The following is a 25,951-nucleotide window of genomic DNA, read 5'->3' on the forward strand; positions in this document are numbered from 1 at the left end:
GTTAACAAAGCTTGCGTCAGCGTAATCCAGAATAGGAAGAAGGAGAGTCTGTGCTAACATAATCTTGGTAGGAATCGGAAGGAAAAATTGAAGGCGACGCAAAGAACCTAGAGATGCAAAAGTTTTCCTGCTGACTTCCTTTAAGTGATTAGTCCAACTTAGAGTGGAATCCATAGTTACACCCAGATTTCTAACGCTGTCAGAGTACGGAACTATGAAGCTATTGAATTCTATGGGCGGCAAGGAAAACCAGTCAACTCTTGAGATTAGGTTCCGACTACCGATAATAATCACCTGAGATTTTTTAGGATTTACAGTGAGGCCATAGGATCTACTCCATTCCAGGATAACACTTAAATCTTTATTCATCCTTGAAACGGCTGTCGGAAGATTCTCAAGAGATGTTTGAGTATAAATTTGAACATCATCCGCATACATGTGATAGAGAGAAGAGAGTTTTTGAGTAATAGAATTAATGAAAACAGAAAAGAGTAATGGTGACAACACGCCCCCTTGAGGCACGCCGACTATCATGACTATCTTTAATTGTTAAATATTTAACAATTAAAGATAGTCATCTTATCTTAGGTCTGATAAAAACCTATGTAAGCACAGCTGGGAAGCCTTTATGTTAACCCCATCTTAAAAAGTAATTTTACACTATATTGGAGCATACATGGCAAGAGCAATTCATTATTCCTTTATTAAAGTCGGTAAAAGAATAATACATGGTATTGTGCCTATTTACAACTTGAGAGGGTGCGACCCCATCCATCACTTGCGTTCACTCCTCAGTAATCCATTTTTGCTATCGATTTATGGACCCCATCTGTTACTGCACAAGATTTTTAGATACATAAGGCATTATTATAAAGGCTCCGCTTTTATATTTTACATCTAGCTGACTCATCGTGGGTTTGCACAGGAAGTGAGGGAGTTATAAATTTAATCTTGATCCGTTATGATCGAGAAGCATGATTTGAAACTATTTTTCGAAAAATGGTGCTTAGAGAAAAACTTGCTTTTCTCAGAGCAGTTTATAGCATTTACCGTCCAGTGTGGGAAGGTGGGCTTTATTTTTACCAAGTTGCTGTTAAGCTGTCACACGCTGGCAGAACCCTCGATTGGGATCTCTAATGTAGATAACTAATGATATTGAAGAAGACATTGAGCGAAACCGGTCGGAATTGACTAATAGAAAGAGCTGGTATTTCATCACGATGTGTGATGAGCATGAATGGTTTTCAGTGTCTGGGTGTTTATATGTATTTTCTAAGTATTTATGTATATTACATAAAAATATACATCAGAGATCTTAGTAACCATAACACAAGCTACGCTTATTTTGGGGCTAGTTGGCGATGTGTGTATTGTCGTAGTATATTTATTTATTTATTTATATAGTCATATAGTCCTGACCTACAGATATCCACTTCATTCGGTCTTACAGAATTCTTTAGTGTGAGCAACAGGATCATGACACTATTATTAAGATGCAAAAAGTCATCGAACAAAATGGCACTGTAAATGTACTGTAATATGTTCAGAAAAATGTCTTAAGTTTTCGTATAAAACGCGAGCAACTTTTTCCGCGACCTATTAAATTACATAGAATATAATATAAAATAAATAGTAATAAACTTTTTTTTAATTCTACTAAAAGTGATGGTGCAACGACGGGCTGATGATGCCGTCTAAGGTGCTAGCGGGCTTATTCTGTTAGGGGTATGGCAGTTTTAATTAACCTGTAACCCTTACCAGTTGCTATCTACTAATATAATTTCACTGAATCGCATTTAGTTTAGTCATAATTCTCTACTTCGGCGAGCATCAGAGCTCTTTTTTAATGGCAAGACACGACTTAACATGAAATCATTTTACGTCTTATCTTATCAGAAGCTTACAACCACTCGGTAACAAATCAGCCAGTGTAAACAATGTACTTAAACCATGTTTAATCCAAGCGCAAACTAACTGTGAGCAAGGATAACGAATTCATGTTTGAGGTGTATAATATAGTTTAAATGATAATAAAGATAATCCTAATAGGATTGTAGGTTATTATTTTTTACACCACTGCCCATAAAATAGTGTCATTATTTTAGGGTTTATGTATGTATGTATGTATTCAGGTTTCTATAATTCATTATCATCACCATCATTGTCAACCAAGTGGCCAAGTGTGGATTCGACGGCACACGCCTTTGTAATAATTACAGAGAACTTCTAGGCATGCAGCCGCTATATTTTCACTATATTTTCCTTCACCGTTAAAGCAAGTGATATTATTTATTGACGGCCGAGTGGCGCAGTGGGCAGCGACCCTGCTTTCCGAGTCCAAGGCCGTGGGTTCGATTCCCACAACTGGAGAGTGTTTATGTGATGAACATGAATGTTTTTCAGTGTCAGGGTGTTTATCTGTATATTATAAGTATTTATGTGTATTATATTCATAAAAAATAAATATTCATCAGCTATCTCAGTACCCATAACACAAGCTACGCTTACTTTGGGGCTAGATGGCGATGTGTGTATTGTCGTAGTATATTTATTTATTTATATGCTCACATTAAAAGAGCACATATAAATTAATTCCTGACTAGGTTTGCTTTGGGTTCTTTCTAGACCAGGGTGCGTTTGGAACCTTTTCTAGCTCCAGTTTTAAGTTATCAAATGTAGTTATCACCTCACTATAATGGAATCATACACGTATATGTATATGAACGCTTCATAAGTGCCTGTGATAAGCCTACATGAATATAGGATTTTCGAATTTTGACTTTAAGTTAGAGGTGCGTGCCAGACATCGAACTTTATTCCCCTAAATAGAAAGCCGAAGTTATCACCGTTCTAGGAAACGTTTTACTAATTAGACATTGTACGAGTCAGAAGTTGTGGATTTAAATAATACCTAATAAAATTGATTATATCCTTAATCGAGATGAGAAGATTTAATATGTCACGTATACGGAAGTGCTGACTCAAAATATATCTTGGACGTGTAGTTAAACTCCACCTATTAATTTTTGGTACTTAAATTTTATTGGTTAAGGGAAGGGCAAAAACCGGTTAACACGAAAACATCACAGCATTGACATTCAAAAAGTTTAAATGTCGGATCGTCAGGTGATTGGTAAAACTTATTTTTGTGAGTACGTTGTTTTTAGTGAGAGTGTTGATACCTATTATCCAAAATATTTATATTTTATCGCTAGGCAGGCCGTAGGTATGGTAGCAGTTAAACCGATGACCGAACCGATCAGGAGGAAAACCGATGAAAATTGGGGCTTTACGGTGCTGGAGCTACAAAACAACTGAAATTCGCAATATCCACACATATGGTCCGCACAAAAGCACAGTATTGGTAACAATGTGAAAATGAATAGAATTTTCATCTCTTAATAGATTTGCGTTTGTCTGCGATGTTAGTGGAATGTCAGTAATTACGTGGTTGAAGTCATCAATGGACAATAGCAAATCCAGAGCAAATAGTGTACCTAATGGTTTTGTAAACAGTACACTTTGAATCGTAGACAGCAAGCTGAAATCAGCTGTTTATTTATTTTTTCATCGGACTCAACACACATTAATGACGTGTTTAAAAAATTGGCCCACGCGTCTGGTGCCTTTTTAGCCCAACAGCTAAGTCTTCCAATTCGAAGAGACAATGGTTTTAAGTACCATGCAATTTTAGGTACCATGCCCGTAAGTGAACAGTGTACCAGAAATATATGCCGTGCATATATTTCTGGTAAATATTAAGCGATTAGTGATTTTTGTTTGTAGGTATTTTATGTATTTCATGTGCTTATTAGATTGAATTAATATAAAACAATTTAAACAACAATAAAACTCCTCAGGGACGTGCCATCGAAGAATCTTTTTCGAGTAGCACAACAATATAACGAAAGAATAAAATTAAATCGAATTAATATAATTCTGTGCTATCCACATTTCTACAACCAGCGCTCATGGCGGAGCATATGTAACAGAAAAATCTGTAGTTAATACAAGGATGCCAACGATGGTGGAATTCTGCCGAATACTGCTTATTCGCTCGCGCGGACTATGAGCCATTCAACACTTCTATGACAAACCAGCCAGCGCTGGACAGACCGAGCGTCTCCTACATCGAGAACTCCTCAAATCACCACCAAGAACGCGGTAAAGGGCAAGCTCAGTTGGCAACAACAATTACACGAGGACCAACACACGATCAGACCCTAAGCCAGGATGGCGGGCCTTGCTGCTATTATTTATTTATTATCGATTAAATTAAGGCTATAAATATATATGTTTTACTATATATATGTAGTATTAGTATGTAATGTTTATAATTAGCACAATTTAATTATTGCACTATCCCGTTTTCTCCAATATGTTTCTTCAACCAAAGGTTGTCTGGAGGAGATCGCTTCAAGCGATAAGACCGCCTTTGTGCATATGTATAGTTTTATTTTTTATTTTTTTGTTAACCTGATTTTATATCTGTATGTGCAATAAAGACTTTTTCTTCTTCTTCTTCTATATTAACCCAACCAAAGGCTAATAGGAAACCTACCCGGGTATCAGAACTTATAAACAGAACCAATACTACAGAATTCGAAACCAAGTGTTTCGATATTCGAAAATGAAAAACAATTTTATCAAGTTCGCAATTTATATACTAAAGGTACTCTTTAAAGATATTAGCACTTTTGTCTTGAGTAAAAGTAGGCACATTTCTAAGCGTTTAGGTTAGGCGCCGGGCCACGTTAAGAGGCCTACATTGCCATTACCGCGTTACGTGATGGCATTGACAATGCACTATACAATAGCCTTTTATTGGCGTTATTAAATTTATGTGCGCATCGCTTTGAATGCTTAATGATAAAATTGAAAATAAATTAATGATAGTTTTCCTACGAAATGGATGATTTATGATGCTATCGAGTTTGCGAGGTTTAGGTCAGGTTTGAGAACTAATATAACAATAAATGTAGATAAATTACACAATCTTGAACTTGACTTACAATATAGTGTACATTATTCTACTAGTACTTAATGGTAAAAGTAAGTAGTGATATTTTAATTTCTTAAAACACTTTGTTATATAAATTAGAGCCGAAGTCCTAACCACTGGGTATATCACCAATTCTCCCAGTAATTTTATTCAGATTCAGAACAGTTTATTCTCCAGGAGAGTTGATGTCTGTCGTGAAAAATAAGCCAAACCGAAGCAACTAGTCTGTCAAGACTTGTACTGTCCCTAAATAATTAGGGAAAAAGGAACATTTTTCTAATAATGTGTTTCATAATAAGTAGACTTAAATAGGCTTATGCCCATTTTCACTAACAACGAAAAAGGCAATGCCAAAATAAGTAACGCCTAATCTAAGGAGATTCCTAGGCATTTATCAACCTTTTATCAATAGTTATCACCACCTAAGAGTTGTTGAAACTCTTTTTTCTATCATCATCATCATCATCACTTAAACCGATTGAAGTCCTGGAAATAGTTCTTTTGTAGGGAATCCGCGATCCTGGGCCGCTTGTTTCCAGCCGTTCTTTTCTATAGATATCGCCTCAATGCTACTCTTGCAATATTTTTGATTTATTTATACGAACAAAAAATATTTATTTATACATATCAATATGGATTTATTTATTATACCCAGTGGCGTGCACTTCATACCCTAAAATTATTTTATGTATTGTATGACTTATAAATGCGAAGGATTTTTCCTTTTTATGGCACCTTCCTTTTTATGCATACCCTGGGCAAAACCCCCATGCCTCCCACTGATTATACCCTACCTCATTATATATAATATCTACTTGTATCTTGGTACCTATAAAAGGAATATAAATATTTAGATCCTAGAAGGAATTCTCCTAGTCCTTTTTTAAACTAAATATGAATTCATTCATGGTCTCCACGATACAAGCGACCTAGTTTGGAGAACTCGAGCAATTATTAATTTTTGTAATCTTTCGAAAATAAAGTTTTTTTAAAAAGGCAATAGATACAGGCGATGCCTAGGTTTAGTAAAAACGGTCATCAAAGTCTTTTTAAAGGGTACTTGAGGATTGCAACGGCTTTCCATAACTGCACCCATGTCCTTTTAGCCAAATTTTAAACCTAATCTAACGTGATGAAACTCTTGCATCTACGTAGGTAAGCTACGAGTATAATTCAATAGCAGAAACACACAATAACGTGTCATGCTCTTATAGTTATTTTCAAAACAATACTCGAATATCTTTATAAACATGGCCTTGTTGACTTTTCACGGTCCCACGGGCGAAGTGCTAACCACGGGCCGTGTGAACTTATTATAGCTCTGGTTACATTTATGCAGCCTTTTTAACAATTAGCTGCGTTTTATAGTCAGCGATCGCATGCTTATGTTAACGTTTTTCTGTTAGATATTTTTTTCCGTAATCTATAGGTATATACTAGTAGTATTACCTATAGATTACTAGTAGTATTAAAAATACGAACTTATGTCTGTACATTGGATTGTATTATATATTATGTAGAGTTGTCATTATGCAATGAAAATTAAGCTTAATTTCCTATTCTCCGGAAAAGCAGAAGAATCTGTATGGTGTAATTTATAATCCACACCAAACGGATCTTGGAAATATGGAGCATCCTCAGGAGATGAATTATCTACACTTATGGAAGGATATTATAGGATGATAGGGGGCTAAACTGTTACGGGCCAGGAAGCAAACAGACATCGTACCGGAACGCATAATCGTTTGGCAACTCGTCTTTGTCGGTAGGGTGGTAGCTAGCCACGGCAGATGATACCCACCAGACATAAATTGTTGTATGTCTGCTTTTTACTTGTTTATTTATTGGTTTGTTGGTTACTAAAAATTAAATGGAAAACACAACTTTCCTGTGTATCACAAGCTTATCTTAGCTGTGTATCTCCATCGGTGATAGATTGGTTTCGGAGTTACCTGTTTGGTCGTCGGCAACGCATTCGGATTGAGGAGACCTCTTCATCCTGGTGTGATGTTGCGGCCGGGGTACCTCAGGGCGGCGTGTTATCTCCCTTACTCTTTGCTTTTTTTATTAATTCAATTTCCAAACGTATCTCTTCTCTCTGTCACATGTATGCAGATGATATCCAAATCAATCGCCATTCAACCCTTGATAACCTTGCTAAATTAACTTTAGCTAGGTAACTCACCTCATCTCAAACTAAACAGGGTTATTTACATAACGATTTCAAGTTATAGGGTTTTATATATCCACTACATGATCTGATTGATCGATACAAAAATAACTCGCAGACTAATTTAATCATGGCAATTGGCTCCAGGGTAATCAATTTCAAGGGTTTTCAAATTTTATCATTTATTATTTCGCTGTGTCAGCACTGAAGTTTAGGTAGCTACTTGATTTTTTGAAAATAACACCGAAAGCTCCCAGACTAATTTCATTTCGCCAATTAAGTCGTGAGTATGGCGTAGGGTTGGCAAGATTCGCAACAAAGGCTCTTGAATGTGGCAGAATAGAAAAAATGTCGTCATAGATACTTTTTTTTACGCAAATATATCTATCATACCTTTACCCTTTTAAAAACGATTATTAATATTACTTTGATGAAAATAACACACATAATAGGTAAAACAGAGACTACCGTTTGTTTTCCTGGTATAAGAAGTATCTTATCCCCGAAAAACGTTTCCCACAGGAATTGTAATAAACGCAGGCAAAAGCTTGTCGATAATATATTCTTGACACATTGAGTTTGACATCGGTTCAAATAAATACTATTATACCTATATATAGATAGCAGCAGTATATAATTTAGTGTCCATTTTACTTACTTATGATTTGTCAAAGTCAAATATTTCTTTATTCAAATAGGCGCAAATATGGTGATTTTGATGCGTTGATGACATAAAATGTGTACATAGTAGTGAGAAGCGATGGCGATAACTAAATTCGTAAACCTAAAACTAAAGCTACGAGGGTTCCAAATGCGCCCTAGTCTAAGAAGAAGCTTGCAGCTAACTTAGCCGGGTAAATATATATTAATGCGGATAAATGAATTCACATTCATGATGATTGGTAACCCTGACAAATGTATATTGCATAGCTACGAGTATAATGGTTGGTAAGAAATTAACAAGGTGCGGATTATTGATCTAACAGTTAGACCCCACACAAAGTACCGCAGTATAATAAGGTAGGTAGAAGCGTTTACCTTCACCCCTGTATAATGTACTAATAGTGTAGCATCTATCAATAAGTAGGTATATAATAGCACTATGTTTATATTGTATTGTAAATATACCAACTCAATTCTGACTTAAAAACATGTTATTGTGTGCTAAGCTGAAAACCATTTTACAACAGAAAACCTGATAACTAATCCTATCCTCAAAATGTCTTATTTTTTTTGTCCACTATTTTATGCTTCATCCCTGATTCATCACTATTATTCTTATTATTTAACTCTTTATTTTTACACCACTATGAAGTTAGGAAAATAAAAAAACAATAGAAATACAAAGACAAAGTAGAAAACAAAAGGCGGCCTTATCGCTTAGTAGCGATCTCTGCCAAGCAACCTGGATTAGAACAAGATGAGCTACACATTTATTTTAAATATCTTGATCCATCCACTAAGGCTATTCGTAGTCGGTCAATAAGCAAATTAAAGTACTCGTATTAGAAAGAAAGAAATTTTATTACTATATGAAGTTACGTAAAATCATTTAGCGGGAGATAGGAAGCTATACTCGGTGTATAGCTAATACTTATATATAACTTACTAATATTATAAATGCCAATGTAAGTTTGTTTGTTACGCTTTCACGCAAAAACTACTTAAGCGACCCTCATGAAACTTTATACACATTTTCTTGGAAGTGTGAAGTAGTATATAATACTTTTTATCCCGACATTAAGGTCGGTTCATTTGGGAGAGGAGAGGAAAGTGTTTGACTATTGTACACCATAACTCCGACAAATTATAACCGATTCAAATAATTATTTTTGTACTATAGAGGTTATAATATGCGTTTAATTTTGCCCAAACTTTGTGTAGATCTGAATGTGGTTGGAGGTAGAGGACAGAACTCATCAGCGGCATTAGCATTCAAAGCTTAGCGATACTGAATACTTTAAAAACAAAATCAAACGCAGACGAAGTCGCGGGCAACTGCTAGTCAGCTAGTAAGCGATATTAGATACACCGAGCCTGGCGCAGTGTTGAGCACTTTGGTCATTTAAGTTGGAGGGGCAATTTGCAAATTTATAATTGCTGAATTTTCTGAATGTCTAGTGGGAAGCATCAGCCGTGGCTAGGCACCAGCCTGCCAACTTACCGCCAAGCGATTTTGCGTACGATGCGTGTAGAAGCCATACGAGGTGACCGCTACCATCTTAAAATGCATCATAACAATGTATCGGATATTATTACAAATTCAAATTCAAAATTCATTTATTTCAAGCAGGCCTAGTTAATAAGCACTTATGAAACGTCAAGTTTGTTTGTAGTGACTCTACCACCGGTACGGAAGGCAGATTCCACTGAGAAGAGCCGGCAAGAAACTCAGCAGATTGCTCTTTTCCAACATCATTTTAAAGTTTAACAATCTTTAGAATTTTTCTGTTTTGTGAGAGATGAGAGCGGAGAGGCCTGCTTCCAAGCAGCCTTGTCGTTTAGGAATTCATCAATCGTGTAGTAAGTTGGTAACCACGATTTATTTATTGTGTTTTAATATATTTTTTAAACTTACGTAAAAGGAGATCTAATATTACCTTCGGTATCATGTTATAAAAGTATATACCCATTACCCATCCCCACAAAGGATTTCTGTACTTTTCTCAGACTATATGCAGATATCACTAATTTATGTCCGTTTCTAGTGAGCAGACTGTTTATATCGACTTTTTGTTTATAATTACTTATGTTAACACCACGAAAAGCCCCCCTTAAGCATTAAAGCTGTAGCAAAGTGGTTAAGAAAAACTACTTTTCTTAAACCTCAAATTGATTGAGGAAATCATTCGTCAAAAACTAGTGTATCAAATAAAGTGCAGAACTATGGAGGCACATCTTTCTGTTGGATATAATTTTAATTCAACTTTAATTCAATGTTAGTAGAATTCTGAAATAAAAAGCTGTGAAAGCTTTTGCTTCAAGCATTTACACTTGAGTATATTTTCAGTAGATAGACTGCTCTAAGTAAGAGATTGGGAAGTGTTTTTAGGGACTGAAAAGTTAGATAAGTGTCTCATTACTGAAATTGTAAGGTTTTTGAAACATTTAAGAATTAAACCCACATAAATTTGACTCGTAGTGTTTTTTATCTATTTTATATGAACTACCATAGATTTAAAGGTCTCTCAAATCTTTTGGACGCCTCATAAGCGAAGCGTTGAGGCTGTGCTCTACTCTCGACATTTCAAAAAAGCAGTTTTTTCGAAACTGAAATTGATTTTTTGTTATTTATATTGCACTTACAGGTTAATTTGAGTACACTAATATAAAGTCAAATAATTTGTCAGGCACATAAAATACATTTCAGTAACAAATTTTTTGTTTAACATAGTAAATAATAACATTAAACACAATCTTTTCTAGACGTCCGTGTATGGACGGGTGTATGTGGCATCAAAATTGGTCGAAAAAATGATCGTATCGGAATTTTTTCGACATAATTTCTTTGTTAATATGAGCGTTCAATTCACTGTCGTTAAATTTCCATGTAAATATTCTAGCTAATATTAATTGTAACTTACTATGTGCAATCATTATGACATTCCCGTGTCTTGTTTACAAGTTTTTGTTTAGGTTAAAAATAGAAACACAAATCTCCCTTTTGAATTGTTTTAAATCTGTTTAGCACTTAATTACAATCTCAGTTGGTAAATGATAATGCAGTCGATTGGTATACCCGTAAGGTTTATGGCATTTATATTGAACTCATAACCCTAATCGGCTTCTAAACGTCATCACACCGAAACGCCAAATCACTTGACGGCATCTCTAAGCCCGCTACCATCTTAAACTGCATCATCGTAAACCGTAGCCACCGTGCTGGCCTATTGCGGTTAGGACTTCACACGCATTTGAGAACATCACGGAGTATTTTCAGGCATGCAGGTTTCCTCACGATGTCTTCCTTCGCCGTTGAAGCAAATGATATTTTAACTACATAAAACGCACTTAACTTAGAAACCTCGAAAAGTCAGAGGTTCGTTCTGGGATTCGAACTTTCCCCCCCCCCCCCCCCCCAAAGTGAGCCGAAGTCCTTACCACTGGGCTATGACTGCTTCATCATCACTTACCATCAGGTAACATTGCAAATTATAAAAAAAAAGCTCCGTCGCCACGTAAAAGAAGGAAAATTTTACAAACATGCATTTGCATTTATAATGCATGTGCAGGCAATGCTATGTGTTTACTGTAAAATCGTATGAACAGGAAAATCGACTGTTCCGCTTATCTACAACGAGGACATACATATAAACATGTGGTCAAACGTATGTGGACTATTAACATAAAACAAATTGCTGCGGTTAAATTTTAACCACTGCAATTCATGTTCAAAGCGATCATTTTTGAAAATATCTTATAATCAGTAAACGTTTGTTTATCCACAGTTGATGTTCAAGAAAATAAGGCTTACTATAAGAGCAAGAATAAGGCTTGTTTTGGCTGCAATCATCATAATTCACCCAAACCCTAAAACTGTGGTTTCATTTTCTAACCACAGTAAATTCAAGAAAAGCTTAAATCAAACTTATCTGGCAACATGGCCTACGAAAATCTAGAATGACGAAAAAAATAACCAAAAAGTTTAGAACAATCCCGACAAGTCGGAAATATCTACTACGTCAGCTGAGTAAAACAAGTAATATTACATATATTCAACATAAATTTAAGGTCGAAAAGAAAGTTGTTATGCAGACATAATAAATGTACCTTGAAAATAAATTAAAGTATAGTAACCTTTCAAAGGAAAATAAATAGCTCGATTTGTAAACAAACAAAAGTAAAAGAGTTGACTCGACAATAAGTCTACAAGTGAAACTTTGACAACGTTTCGTGCCTATTGTGAAGCTCGTGACCTGAAAACGCGACGACATATTACAATTCAGCGTTTCCCAAATGATAAATCGCGACCCGACACCATTTACGGAAAAAAAATCAAAGTCAAAACTGGCTTATAAAAAAATTGCATCTTAAACTTTTGAATTGGCTCGTACACTTACAAAATGTAAATAAAGTTGGGTACTTTATTACTAAACTTATATACGAATTGAAGGATGCATGTTTCTGAAGGATTTGTAAAAGATAGATTGCACTCTGGAGCCAGACCAAGAATACTTTGAATTCTGAGAAATTAAAATAAATATATTTACGGTACTTCTACTTACAAAGATATACGCGGACGCAGTCCATCAGTCAGCAGTAACATAAATTCTAGAACAGAACACTTTGAGAAACAGTTTTATCACATTAAGCTCCCTTTTATGTTTTGGCTAGGGTTCCCAAAAAACCTTCTGTTCCGGGAAAGGTCGTCACGACATATATTTCTGTATACTCAGTTTTTGGGGTAAACCAGATCTATAATCGATCTAGCGGTTGGCCGCGTTCTTCGACCGCGTTTTGTACAATTTTATTTACAAATTATGTCGGATTTTTTTATTTTCCTGGAATAAAAAGAAGCCTATGTTACTGGTGGTCCTTTCATCTAAATCAAGTTCATTGATTGTTTAAACAGCTCGTAAAGTAAGGACGAAGACTCACACTTTCACATTTACAATATAAGTATGAATTAAAATCCGAAATTTAAGTACCTACTAACTTGTAATAAATTTTTTATACATTTTTTTTAACCAAATGCTGCGTTATTGGTCGATTCCTCATTAAAGTTATAGGAGAGAACTATATAGACGAGTAAAGCTAGGTGAATTGAACCGATGATTCAATTACCTAGTTTTTCACAAGCTGTATTAAAGTATCATACCACTTCCATATCTAATTGAGGTGAGAAAAGAAACAAAGGAACGCAAAACAAATAATGGAATACAAAGATAGGTATATAAAACGTTGCAGGTTTAGAAAATACTCTGACAGGCAACATTTTATTCATTTACCAAGGTTGGCGAAGCTTGACTAACTAATGAGATAGATTTGTAGTTAGTGCTATGTCCGAGCGAAGTCAAATAGGCGTAAATGCACTTAGACACGCAACCGTTCGTCCGGAACTGACAACGTTATTGATTAAAATAAAATTGATTCTTTCACTGTCACGTAATTTTTATGCCCTCTTTTTTAACTACAGATAGTGAGTAACTATTTTATTGTGTATTTTTTTTGACTGTTTTTAGAAATCTTAAAAGTCAACAAACAGATCAGTGAAATGAATGAAACTATCATGATTGTATCCCAACTCGTTTTCATCTCAATCAACAACACAACTGGATGGGTTTTCTTGAAAGGATTTTCATAATCTACGGTGTTGTGGTACATCTAACTTATAGCAATATCCGAATATCTTGAGAAAACATCAAGAAGTATGTTGTTTTCTCGATTAGCTATGTCATGGTCACTCTTCTAACTTCTGTATTCAACTCGTAGAGCTACTTCGAGCAAGGCTTGCTACAGATTTTTAAAGTGTCTTCTTCTTTTACAGATGGATGGCCCCAGTGAGTCTGGCTATTCACGCGCCTGGAGCCGACATGGGTCCGACAGTGAACAGCATCAGATACTTGCGCGACTGCTTAGGGAACGACCTCATCAAGCAGTTCGTCACTTTCCACGTGTTCTTCTCGCACAAGCACGTACCAAGCAGTGTAAGTAGCTAAACATTTAATGAGGCTCAACCCTTATTGTCTTAGGGCGATGGGCACATGAAGTCGCGTCGTAGGACGTCTTCCTTGCATGCCTTGCGAATTCTTGCTTAGTTTATAGGCGGTTCTGTTTCAATTATGATCAGTTTGGCCATTAGATTGGTCCGTCGATTATTATAACTATAAAAAAATACACTGTACAATTTTTTTTGAACAGGATTACAACGGTTATAATGATCGTCCAAGGCTATAACAGTAAGGCCGGTCTGCATAGAAATTATCGTATCCTAGCCATTGTTACAAGGCCTTTGATGCGCTATAGAACGTTAGTTGGATAGATATGCTGGAATATTACTGGGATATTACAGCATTTGCAATAATGAAAAACTTTTTTGGCACAATTTCTTCCTGATATCAATACTTTTAGAAAAATTACTATTCTTTGTGTTCGTAAAAGACTTTCTATGGTTCAGCAAAATCGAAATAAGAGTAAACGCAGACTGAGTGTCAAATTCAAATTCCAAATCAAGTACTCTCAGCATTTTTACGTACATACTCTAAACGTCGACTAGAGCACTTTTAAAACGTCGAGTTTGTCTGTTTATAGTGACTCTGCCACCGATTCGGAAGTCAGGCTCTATTGAAAAGGAGCCTGCAAGAAAGTCTTGCGTTGCTCTTATCGTCACAAAATTGCATTTAATGCGCAGTTAATATTTGAATGCCATAAAGAATCAGTAGTGCGATTGGATAAGGTTATTTATGATCGTCAATATATGCAATTAGTCATGGACCGCTATTGAAAACTGATATTCTAAAATTCTGTTTGATAAAAATAGAATAGAAAGAATAGAAAATATATATTACAACAACTCAGTACAATTATTATGTAGGTACTTATTTGAATTCGTCAAGTACGATATTTGGTTATCGCTGAAAGAGTGTTATAGCACGCTTCCGTTTATTGACACTCGATTTGCGTTGGTTTTGTGACGTAAATCTGCTGATTTTTATTTGACACAAATAGTTGCTAACCAACATCAATATAACATATCAGCACATTTGCTCTTAATTTGTGAAGGGTTGGTATTTTTTAATACAATGTTGTCAATGTACGATTATTCCTCGATGGTCCGTCTAGTCAGCTCGTTTGGCAGCGATCCATTAGTTCCGAAAAAAAGTCAAAGGTTAACTTGTAACGGAATAAATAAAAAAACAGAAAATAAAGAGTGAAAATGAGGAAAGAGCTCTATGCAGCCTATGCAGTTCGATTTGAAAGCCAAATATTTATATATTTTTAGATCAATTATTTAAACTTGTATGTCGATTTTTGTAACAACATAAAATGGAAAAAAATGTTTTTTTCTCACGTGACTTTATAAAGGGTTCTGAAGACACCTTTTTTTCACGGTTTATCTTTATATATATATTTCTTGTGCGCGTGTGTATGTCACTGAACTCCACCTAGACGGCTGGACCGATTTGAATGAATTTGTTGGTATACGTTTCGGTGGCACCCTGGATGAGATCACAAATTAGGCCGACCGATGGTGCTGAGGTCCGCTAGTTTTCGTATAAGAATTCTTAATAAGAAAAACCGAGAGTAGGGATTTTGTTACTGGAAATTTCCCCCTCTTTAAGAATATTTTTTCAAAATTACTTAAATATTAACAATTTTTGAGTTTTTAATAAAAAACTAAATTACTTTTTTCATCTTAATTATTCATAACAAATGCAATTTTGTATCTTTTAACATATAGGTACTTTCGATACATTTTTATAGACGCTCATATTTTGAGGAAATTTGAGAATTAACAAGTTTTTAAAATTGTTGACTAGACTATAAAGTTAACAACGAAGATGATGATATTTATAAAAGCCTACTCTTCTTTTCAGATACCAAACCCGGATACATTCCTCCAAACACCATACAACTGCACCGTCAAACCACCTTACGACGTAAACGCAAACTCAACGTATATGAAAGCGAAGAGTCTCCTGTACCCAGTGAATGTCGCTCGAAATGTAGCTAGAGAAGCAGCGGTCACTCATTTCATACTGCCATCCGATATAGAGCTATATCCTAGTCCTAATTTAGTACCGAGGTTCCTAAACATGATTGCCAGAAATAGTAAACCATTGAGCACCTCTTCTAAGCCTAGAGTCTTCCCAATAAGCATATTTGAAGTCGGTGCCAAAGTACAAGTAAGTAATGATGAATGAAATCCTTGTGAATGTGCCTCTATTTAGAGCCTGCACGCACTTAAATATTTAGATTTAAGCAATTAAATATCACTTGCTGACGGAAAACATCGTGAGAAAACCTGCATGCCTTCCTTCCTTTAACCCTTAAGGTGTGTCAAGCCAATCAGCACTTGGCCAGCGTAGGAGACTAAGACCTTTTTTTTGGCGTAGTGGAAACGCTTTATTGCTACCTCCGACCCTTGGGTAGTACGGAGGTTATGTGGGACACTCTAAAGCCACCCATAACCAAACTCAAAAACACCATGGCATGTCCCTCTTGTTGGCTTTGTTAGACGCCTGGGAGCCCGTTGTATACCTCTCGGACGTCTACCAACAACCCCAACGGATTGCTGGGGCTCCCGCGCTAATGAGGAGGGAATCAGGACAGCTTGAACCTCTCCTCTGACCTTAGAGAGGCTCGTGTAGTGACGGGTAGCTTAGTAGACTGAGCCCTGCTGATTCTATAAGGAGTAATAATGAAATTATTATAATAACCGGCAACATTTTACATCTTTTAACACTAATTATCGTAATAACTTTTATATTACATAAGACTATGTAATTTTTTACAGTTGCATAAATATTTAAAAATCACACTACTACATCTCATTGATCAGAGCCCAACATTTGATCAATCTTAAACAATTTATTATATTTTGCAAGTTTAAACTTGGCATACTTATATTTTTACTCCATTAATATCTCTACTGGCTTTGAAAACAAAATTGCTAGATTGCATTTTACTATTTAGCATTAGCTGTTACACACAACATTATCTGCATTTGATTCCGTTTTTGAAATCTTACGGAAAACGTTCGATTTCTTGGATGAAAATTTTAATACATCAGAAGCTATCTCTAAATAAAATTCGTTTATATTGTTAATTACTATTTTACTGTTGCATAGGTTTGCTACTTAGGGATTTTTTAAAATCCCATTAGAACGGTGCTCTTTCTATATCAAATAAATGCAAGCTACATTTGAGCTAAACTTCATTAAGAAACTTGCAGTGTCTACCACTCAAAAATAGGCACCAAAAATACAATCAGAAAACTTTCGAATTTATTATATTAGAATAATTTTGTAACCTTATATTACAGGTGCCATCAACGAAGGCGGAGCTACAAGCTATGCTGAAAAACAAAACTGCTATACCGTTCCACAAGTTCGTGTGCCCCAACTGTCACAATATCCCTCAGGGACAGCAGTGGATAAACTCCTCAGAAACTAACCGTGAGTATGAATACTACCATATATATTAAAATATAAATAATAATTCAAGTTACTAGCTGCTACCCGCGTTATTATAGTTTTATGCTAATCCCGTGAGTAACCTTTGTTTGTCTGGAGTGAAAAGTAGCCTATGGTACTCTCCGCCCTTTCGACTAACTCTAAGCTAAAAAACAAAGTGTTTGATTGCTTAGTTAGGAAGTGAAGGAAGGACAGACAAACTGAAGGAAGGACTGACTCATAGAAGAGACGGTTTTAGAGCATTGACACACCACACTGAGAAAATGGAGATTGTTAGGCTTTAATGACTATTATCACAAACAAGTGATAAAAACCGGGCTTAACGAGTTCTCCGAGGCACTCGGTTGGCCCCATTAATTTCCTAACTACGGGCTGGTACTGAAAATACTCAATATTGGCCCGACCCGGGATTCAAACCCAGGATTTTGTGGTCATGCTAACCACTAGACTAGACGAACGAGGTAGTCAGGATTGTGGATATATTATTATTACTGTGCCTTTAGTACCCAACTCCTACAATAGCTTTTCCCATTAACCATTCGTTGCATCCCGATATTAAAAACGAACTTTGGTGTTATCAGAACAAGGGCAAATTTCGCATGTCTGATTCAGTGCATTGACAATTAATCTTGTAGTGATTGGTCGTGAGACATTTAAGCCAAAACAGCACGGTTTTTGTTGTATCGGACATACTAATTCAGTATAATGGTTCAACGACCCTGCCACACTTGTATTCTGGCCGAATTCTTCAACCAAAATGCAAACATGGCAAACTTTCTGTCGCTTCTGCACGATGTTGCGTAAATTATATGTGATGCAATCGATTGATGACCTTTCAAAATGTGAAATGCGCGTTATGATGACTGATGTTTGTTAAGTTATTAGGAACTAGGCCATATTGTCTATCCATAACCAGTAACCGACTGTCTCTTTTTCACGGATTGGTGTTTTACTGTACCAACTTCTTGTGTGAGTAGTCTCACATATTCACCAAATCTAGGAATGGCTCATGAATCGAATGCCTAGTGATTTATGTGATGCTTATAGAAAAAAAAACGTGCGTGTACTTTAGAACACGCTACACGCTTTAGAAGTTATACTTCTTTGGCGTAACAAGATACAAATCTTTTCAAAAAAAAATTTCTTCGCCTTATTCTACATTTGTAGAAAAAACGACACTAACAATAAAAAAAGGTATTGTTAGAATTACTGAAAGTCAACTTTCAAACCTTTTTTAGAAAAACTTAAACTTTGACTATAGCTAATTTCATGGTGTCGGTTTTTGATGACGGAGTGCGCGCGCATCGTAAAACTTTTCACCAACTTTTAGGTGATAACTATTGTTGAAACGTTGATGTATGCCTAGGAACTTCCTTAGGTGTTACTAATTAAGGAATTCCCTTGTTCACTCGTATAATTAAAAGGACGTCGACCTAAGGACTAATTCTCAAATATCTGTCAATCTATGTTAAGCCGGTACTTGAGAGCTTGTTATTAGCTGTATGTCGGTTTGTTAATCCGGAACTTAGGCTGGAACCCCTGGTTAGGTGACATGAGAATTAATAATTTCTAAATTGGGTCAGAAACGGCGCTAGAACTGTGGCTACTTGTGGACTTCGGCCTTCATTTAGGGGGACCGAGGTTGATCTCTGGCACGCACCTCTTACTTTCGATTCGATTGAATATCATTAAATATCCCTCTGAAGCAAACCTGTCTGGAGTTGTTCATAATGTTCTTAAACGCCCGTGATGTCTACCAAACCTCACTTGGCCAGCGTGGTCTTCTACACGCTTAGCACTTGTAATCAAAGCTTAATACCTATTTGATGGGCACAGAGGGCACTTATTAGACGTGTTTCTTGTATACCCTGCGAATTCCCCGTCAATTATTACAAAAAAAACTGAGAAAAGAGCTGTGCCCTGTGCTCCGTAGTGGGCCCTAGTAAAAGACATTTTCTCTTGTTATTTCTAACCTTCCTGTCTATACGGTTGAGCGATGTAGTATACTAAGTATACGGTGCAACATAGAAACAGATCATATCAAACGATTTTTGTTTATTTCTAGAAATGGACGTGTTTCATGTTGGCAAGCGACGTGGGAAGTTCGTGCATTGGGAGCCTATCTTCATTGGAACCCATCAAGATCCCTACTATGACGAGCGGCTCAGTTGGGAGGGCAAAAAGGATAAGATGACTCAGGTAACTATCTAAGCTAACCGTTGCTGTGAATAAGTTAGGTATAGTGTATACCTGTGAATGTAAGTTTATAAATGTCACTGTAAGTTTGTTTGTTACGCTTTCACGCAAAAACTACTAAACCGATCCTCATAAAACTTTGTACACATATTCTTGGAAGTGTTAGAGTAGTTACTTTTTATCCCGACATTAGGCTCAATTCCTTTGGGAGAAAGGATTAGTATCTGACGAATTTAAACCATAACTCCGACAAATTGTAACAGATTTAAATAATTATTTTTGTACTATAGAGGTTATAAATTGTGTTTAATTTTGCCCAAACTGTGGTTGGAGATAGAGGACAGAACTCCTCAGCGGACAGCAGCAAACCCCTCATTTTAGGCTTAGCGATACTGAATACTTAAATTTTTTTTAATCTACAACTAAATTTAATGCCACAAAATCAAACGCAGACAAAGTCGCGGGCAAGAGCTAGTTTTTCTATAAATCATTTAGTGGTAATTGCTTGTGCAGTCTAAGATGGTATCCTGTTAGGGATATGGAATTTATATTAAAGCAATATCCGTAATCTTTAATATAAATTCCATATCCCTAACAGGATACCATCTTAGACTCTTCTTCTTTTTCGCGGCATCGTATCGGAATACTTGGCGGCAAGGGTTTGTCGACACGGATCCAAAGCTTCAAGAACATTTTTTGTAAGCGCCGAGTACCTCAGAGCCTCGTTCGAAGCACAGACGTCTCACGGTGTAGCATAAACAGCTTCATCTAAAATATGCGTAATGTTAAGAATCCGTGTCTTGTACGGCTCTCTATACCTGGATCAAGCGTTAATCATCCTTAATCCTAATTACACTTCAATAATAGGTATAGTAAAAATAGTGCAGCATCCGTATATATTATTTGTTCCGCCAAGTAGCATTGCTGCGTTCCAGACTGAAGGGCGTGGTTGCTGGTTTAATTACAGGCACATGAGGTTTAACACCTACGCGTAGGTTTCCAGAGCGGAATTTCATATAACGTGTTCCTTGCATTCCCTGAGCAATGTTGCTATGTTTGACCATAGTTTTTCGCATCATATAAAAACTGATGATAGTTATCTAAATAGTATTGTATGTATCCAAGTTGTGTTTAAGCACAGGGTTTATCAATACTTTATTTATTTTTCAGGGATATATCCTGTGCGTCAAGGACTACGACTTTATGATATTGAACAACGCGTTCCTAATCCACAAACCTGGCATCAAACACTACGTCAAGAATGCCAAGAGGGACACTCTCGCCAGTAGGCAGTCATTATATATAAAGAACATTATAATGCCCCAGCTTAAAACTCTTTTCGGTACAAGGAACGGTTGCGCGCTTTGATTAAAAAAAATTGTACACATTCGACCAACTTAAGGAGTTACAGAACAGATGCAGTTATTACTTGCACCTATACTGACCCCGGCGCGTTATATTTATCAAACGTGGCATCGTAACCTTTTTGTACAGTTAATATTGACTATACATTTTTATCTGATTCATGCTTGGGACACTTGTAATGCACCAGAGTCCAATTAGCGCACAGTTAGTTTAAGACTGGCTTAAATATTTGTAAATGGAGGCTGTTGGCAGCACTGAGCCATAAACAATGTTGCCTGGCTAAAATACTCTAAAAGAACGATGATACCAGCGGAATGGAATGGAATAGACCAATCAGATTATTGACTGATGAAGTGATAAAAACAGTGTTGCCAACATCTTTGTAACAGGGTGTGTACATCCGCCTGATTTTTATAGAACTTTACATGATGTCATCGTAGGGCCCACAAATCTTAAATACAATTTAACTTTTCTTAAGTGAAAAAGTATTTTGTAACTTATTGAGGAGGATATGAGGTCTTTAAAAAGGCGTTATTGTTATAAATCAAGCACGTGGGCAAATAAACGAGTGCCCAATAATACTTATTTAGAGTATGATTTGAGTTATCTAACTCTACAAAATGTTGATGTAACATAAGGTTTGAGGAGGCTCTTCGATGATAAATCGACGACTCGGAACGATACATATCATATTATAAACTATTTTACTCGTATTTAAAATTATTATTGTAGACAATAATATTCAGTGATCACTCGAATCCGTGTCAATATCTGCCGGTTTCTCAAAATGTTAAATTGGAAGTTTAGAAAAAAACATTCTGAACTTTGTTGTATCATTATATGAGATGATTTTACCAAAATTAACAGTTTAAATTAAGTTAGTTACGATTTTGGTGCAATGAAACCTAACAGTAACGGAATTTTAATCATGCTTTTGGAAACCGGCGGTTAGACTTTTAAAGCTAAAAACGCAGTGCCTGTAAGTTGATAATATTGATAATTGTATTTTTTAACTCAATATTGTTAATACCAACTAAATCTAATGAAAAGATGGTAAAACCGAATTTTCTATTCCTAAACCGCTCTTCCTTCACGGGGCCTAACTTTAACAGTACAACAAAATCGATTGGATTTTGTTTTTCTAAGTTTCTTGAATGTAAATAATAGTATGATATTTCTTGCTTTCATTTATATATAAATGATACAATTATATCCAATTAATATACTTCTTGCAAGAAAAATAATTTGAATTTGTTTTTTAAGTAAGTATTTTTGTAAAGCATCTTAATTTGACTCAATATTGAAAAAGTCAGTCTAACATATTTTATTTTTTAAATCGTAAGCTTCTATCTTATGCTTCCTCTACATATTGGGCCAAAAAATGCTATTACATGCCAGAATATAATTGGAGGAATGCAGCATTATCTTGCTTGCCGCTTCACTGGCCGTTAGTTTTTTCCTAAACTTGGTTCTACCGACATATAGATGAAGCATGAAGTTGACATAATTATTAATGTTATAGTATAATTGTATAATTATTTTAGATAATTTTTAAATATAAAGGATTCCTGATATGCATTTTAATTTAATTTACATTTAAAACAGTGTGAACTAGTTATTAGGGAAGTACCTAACTGTGAACCTAAACTATTTTTAGAATACAATTATATGGTTCTCAAAAGTAAAATATAAATAAAGCCATTAGCCATGCTAACATACTATAACACAGTCAATCCCGACTGCAACACGAGCATAAGACTTTTTTAATGGTATATTAAAAAAGTATAAGACTTTTTTAATGGTACATTAAAAAAGTCTTATACTTATACTATATCAGAACTTTTACTATTATCAAAATACTTATTTGGAAGCTCTAAGTAGCTCTTGCAACGATAATCAGTCGGGATGCAACTAAACTCAACATTTGTATGCAGCAAAATTTGTAACATGTAACCCTATACATATAATGTAGCGTGTAGCCAACTTTGATATGGATGTTCAAAGTTTATATACAGCCTGAAATGCTAGTTTTTAGTATTAAGTCGACGGGCCTTACGGTTACTGGTGATGATTATAATAATGCTTAGTGATAAAACTCACCACGTTCGGATTAGTTTAAGGTTTAGTTTTAGTTTAGGTATCAATTTCTTATATAATTTCAATATATATATTCAACATTTTGACGGCCGATTAGCGCAGTGGACTGCTTTCTGAGTCCAAGGCCGTGGGTTCGATTCCCACAACTGGACAATATTTGTGTGATGAACATGAATTTTTTTTCAGTGTCTGGGTGTTTATCTATATATTAAAAGTATTTATGTATATTATTCATAAAAAATATTCATCAGTTATCTTAGCACCCATAACACAAGCTACGCTTACTTTGGGACTAGATGACGATGTGTATATAGTCGTAGTATGTTAATTTTTATTTATATTTTCAGTAACACGATTATTTAAATAAGCTTTTTTTTCTAGTTTAGATTTAATTTTTATTACATTAATTATTTCTGTATACTGAATCTAAATTTCTTTAACCTAATGTATTTACATCTTACTATTACATACTTTTAAAACATTTTTTTTAATGTTTGTTTCAAAATTATCTACTTATACGAAATCTTATTGACTTACGAATCTTGATTTATAGTATTTATGTCTTTTGTATTTTGTATCTTAAATTGTAGTTGCTAAGTCTTTACATGTACTTTGTTCTTTCTAATTAAGTTATATTATATAATTGGGGTTTCGGTTCTGGTATACGCATGTGGTGGGTTTTCACTTGAAAGGCAAAAGTGCCTAGTAGTTTAAGTGCAATAAATATATAAATAAAACCTGTAAACGCAGTCTCCGAATGTGATCATTTATGGAAGTGTATTTATCGACATGTGCTAGTTTTTTAAGTAGTCTGCTAACTTAAGAATTTTACCTTGTATGTGAAAATTTTCATAAAAATCTACAGCTAACATGTAATTGGAAATAAAGAATTTAAAATTGTCTTTATTATTTTTTACCTTAAAGCTATAATCCATATGCATAAATATTATGAAAATTAAGCTTAATTTGCCACGTAAAGCAGGAGAATCTGTATGGTGTAATTTAATATATAATTTATTCAATCCTTGTACTCCACACCAAACACATCTTCGGCAATATGCCCTCTACACACGTTTCGCTCCGAAACCGGAGCATCCTCAGGAGATGTTGACTTTACAATGAATAATTGTCAAGAAATAAATAAACATAATTGAAAATAAATAAATAAACAAACATAATTAGAAAGAAATAAGCATAAACATAACCTGTGACGGTCACCTGACTCCCAAACGGCTGAACAGATTTAGAATAGAATAGAATAGAATAGAATTTGTTTATTTACCAGAACAACACAAACAGACTTACATACGGAGTAACTTAAAATTTTTGTAAATAATTATTAATAGCTTAAGTCTATGATGTGTCGTGCCAATAAAAAGGTTCTGACTCAGCTTAATGCTCCGGATACTAATGTACCCACAACGCTGGTATTCTGTCAGTACCTATTTAGTTGAGGGAAGTCCAATTATGAAATCACATAAAAAAACAATAAAAAAAAAATATATATATGTATATATAAACTTTATAAAAGAAAGTAAACTTCATTATGGAAAGAAGATGAAAATTCATTTTTGTTTAAGTAGTAATGGAAAAGTATGTTAGTCAGATAATAATTTTTAGTTTTTAGTAGTTATTATTGTAAGATAGTGCCACATTAGATTTTTGAATGTTCAGTAGATAATAGCGATATAATTTTTTAAAGCAAAACTTTGATTTGGCATTTCTAAAAGGCGGTGGGATGTCGTTCCAGCATTTGGTGGCAAGATATTTAAAACTGCCACGAAATGCTGCAGACCTGTGGCGTGGCATCGATAGTGGTGGCGCTGTAGTTCTTTTACCGTAGCATGATTTAGATGAAAATGTTTTTTATGTGTGTATTTCAATGAATTCTTGGAAGGTTTGAAAACCAAATCAGACACGGGCAGGACGATGTCTACCGCGTCCGCTAGTATATAAGATATATACCTACATTATTCTAAATCAAATTTATTTGAAAACATATAGGTAGATTACTATTAATACATCACTACTTTTCCTTTACACACAAATCCTGCCGACGCAATTATATACGTGTCTTAGGTAAATACACATAACGGGATCAAACAGATCCAAATCGATACAAAAAAGCTCATACGTAACTATTCTACATAATCCAATGTAAACAGATTGACCCCGAGGCATCAAAGAATTTCCGAATCTCTATGTAACTCACCTGTCATGACCATATGAGAATGACTGTGGAAAAGTCTTTTAGGCTACTTCAGTTTGTGTTAAGAAATGCTAAAATGTTCGTGACAATAGTCTAGTTAAGTTTTTATTTAATGCACTGGTTCGCAATAAACTGGAAGCAACTGCGTGCGTTTGGAACCCGCACGAAAGTATTTACACTTTAATATTATGAAAGGTTCAAAAGGCCTATTTTGGGTACCTACCTTTATACGCGTATTTAGGAGGAAAATCGATTAGATCACAACGATGCTTAAATTTATTCGTGGTGGGATTTATGTACCATCTTGGGCAGCTCCTGATGAGTGCAAACGCCTCAGGAGGCGCAAACTGTTTGTGGTACCTGCCGCGCCGCGAGAATTAGCTCTGACAATCACACTGTCTGCGATCAAAGATCATGCGCGAGTGTCTGGAGTTTTGTGAGAAGTCGGTGTAAATGTAGATCAATAATTCTTTTAATTTGTTTTTGTTTTTCTTTTTAATATTGGTATATTGGTTATTGCAAAGTTTTTTTTCCGTGTAGCTGTGTTGTTCTTTTTTTTTTTTTCAATTAGTCTAATTGGCTTCTGGCCGTTATTATTAATAATCATAACTAAATAAATATATAACTAAATAAAACTAAATTTTCCAACACATTTTGGTCTGCAGAGGCTCCCGTAGGCATGGAAAGAAACCTAAGAAGGTACGGTAATGGTTCCGGGTAGTAATAATATTATTAATAATTCTTTATTTGGTAACTATGACCCATCTACACAATTA

The 25,951-nt window shown here is 35.2% G+C and overlaps 1 protein-coding gene across 1 annotated transcript in view; it reads left to right on the plus strand.

Moving 5' to 3' along the window:
- LOC120637704 (beta-1,4-glucuronyltransferase 1) overlaps positions 1 to 23,083 on the plus strand; it is a 95,108-nt gene extending 72,025 nt beyond the window's left edge. The window contains exons 3-7 of the mRNA XM_039909659.1: positions 13,660 to 13,819; positions 15,710 to 16,018; positions 17,158 to 17,290; positions 19,374 to 19,507; positions 20,675 to 23,083. Coding sequence (XP_039765593.1) covers positions 13,660 to 13,819; positions 15,710 to 16,018; positions 17,158 to 17,290; positions 19,374 to 19,507; positions 20,675 to 20,872 — 934 coding nt within the window. The 3' untranslated portion in view covers positions 20,873 to 23,083. The remainder of the gene's footprint in view (positions 1 to 13,659; positions 13,820 to 15,709; positions 16,019 to 17,157; positions 17,291 to 19,373; positions 19,508 to 20,674) is intronic.
- The last annotated feature ends 2,868 nt before the right edge of the window (positions 23,084 to 25,951 follow it).

The sequence above is a fragment of the Pararge aegeria genome, chromosome 4, assembly GCF_905163445.1.
Source record: "Pararge aegeria chromosome 4, ilParAegt1.1, whole genome shotgun sequence".
In the NCBI taxonomy this organism is placed as follows: Eukaryota; Metazoa; Arthropoda; class Insecta; order Lepidoptera; family Nymphalidae; genus Pararge; species Pararge aegeria.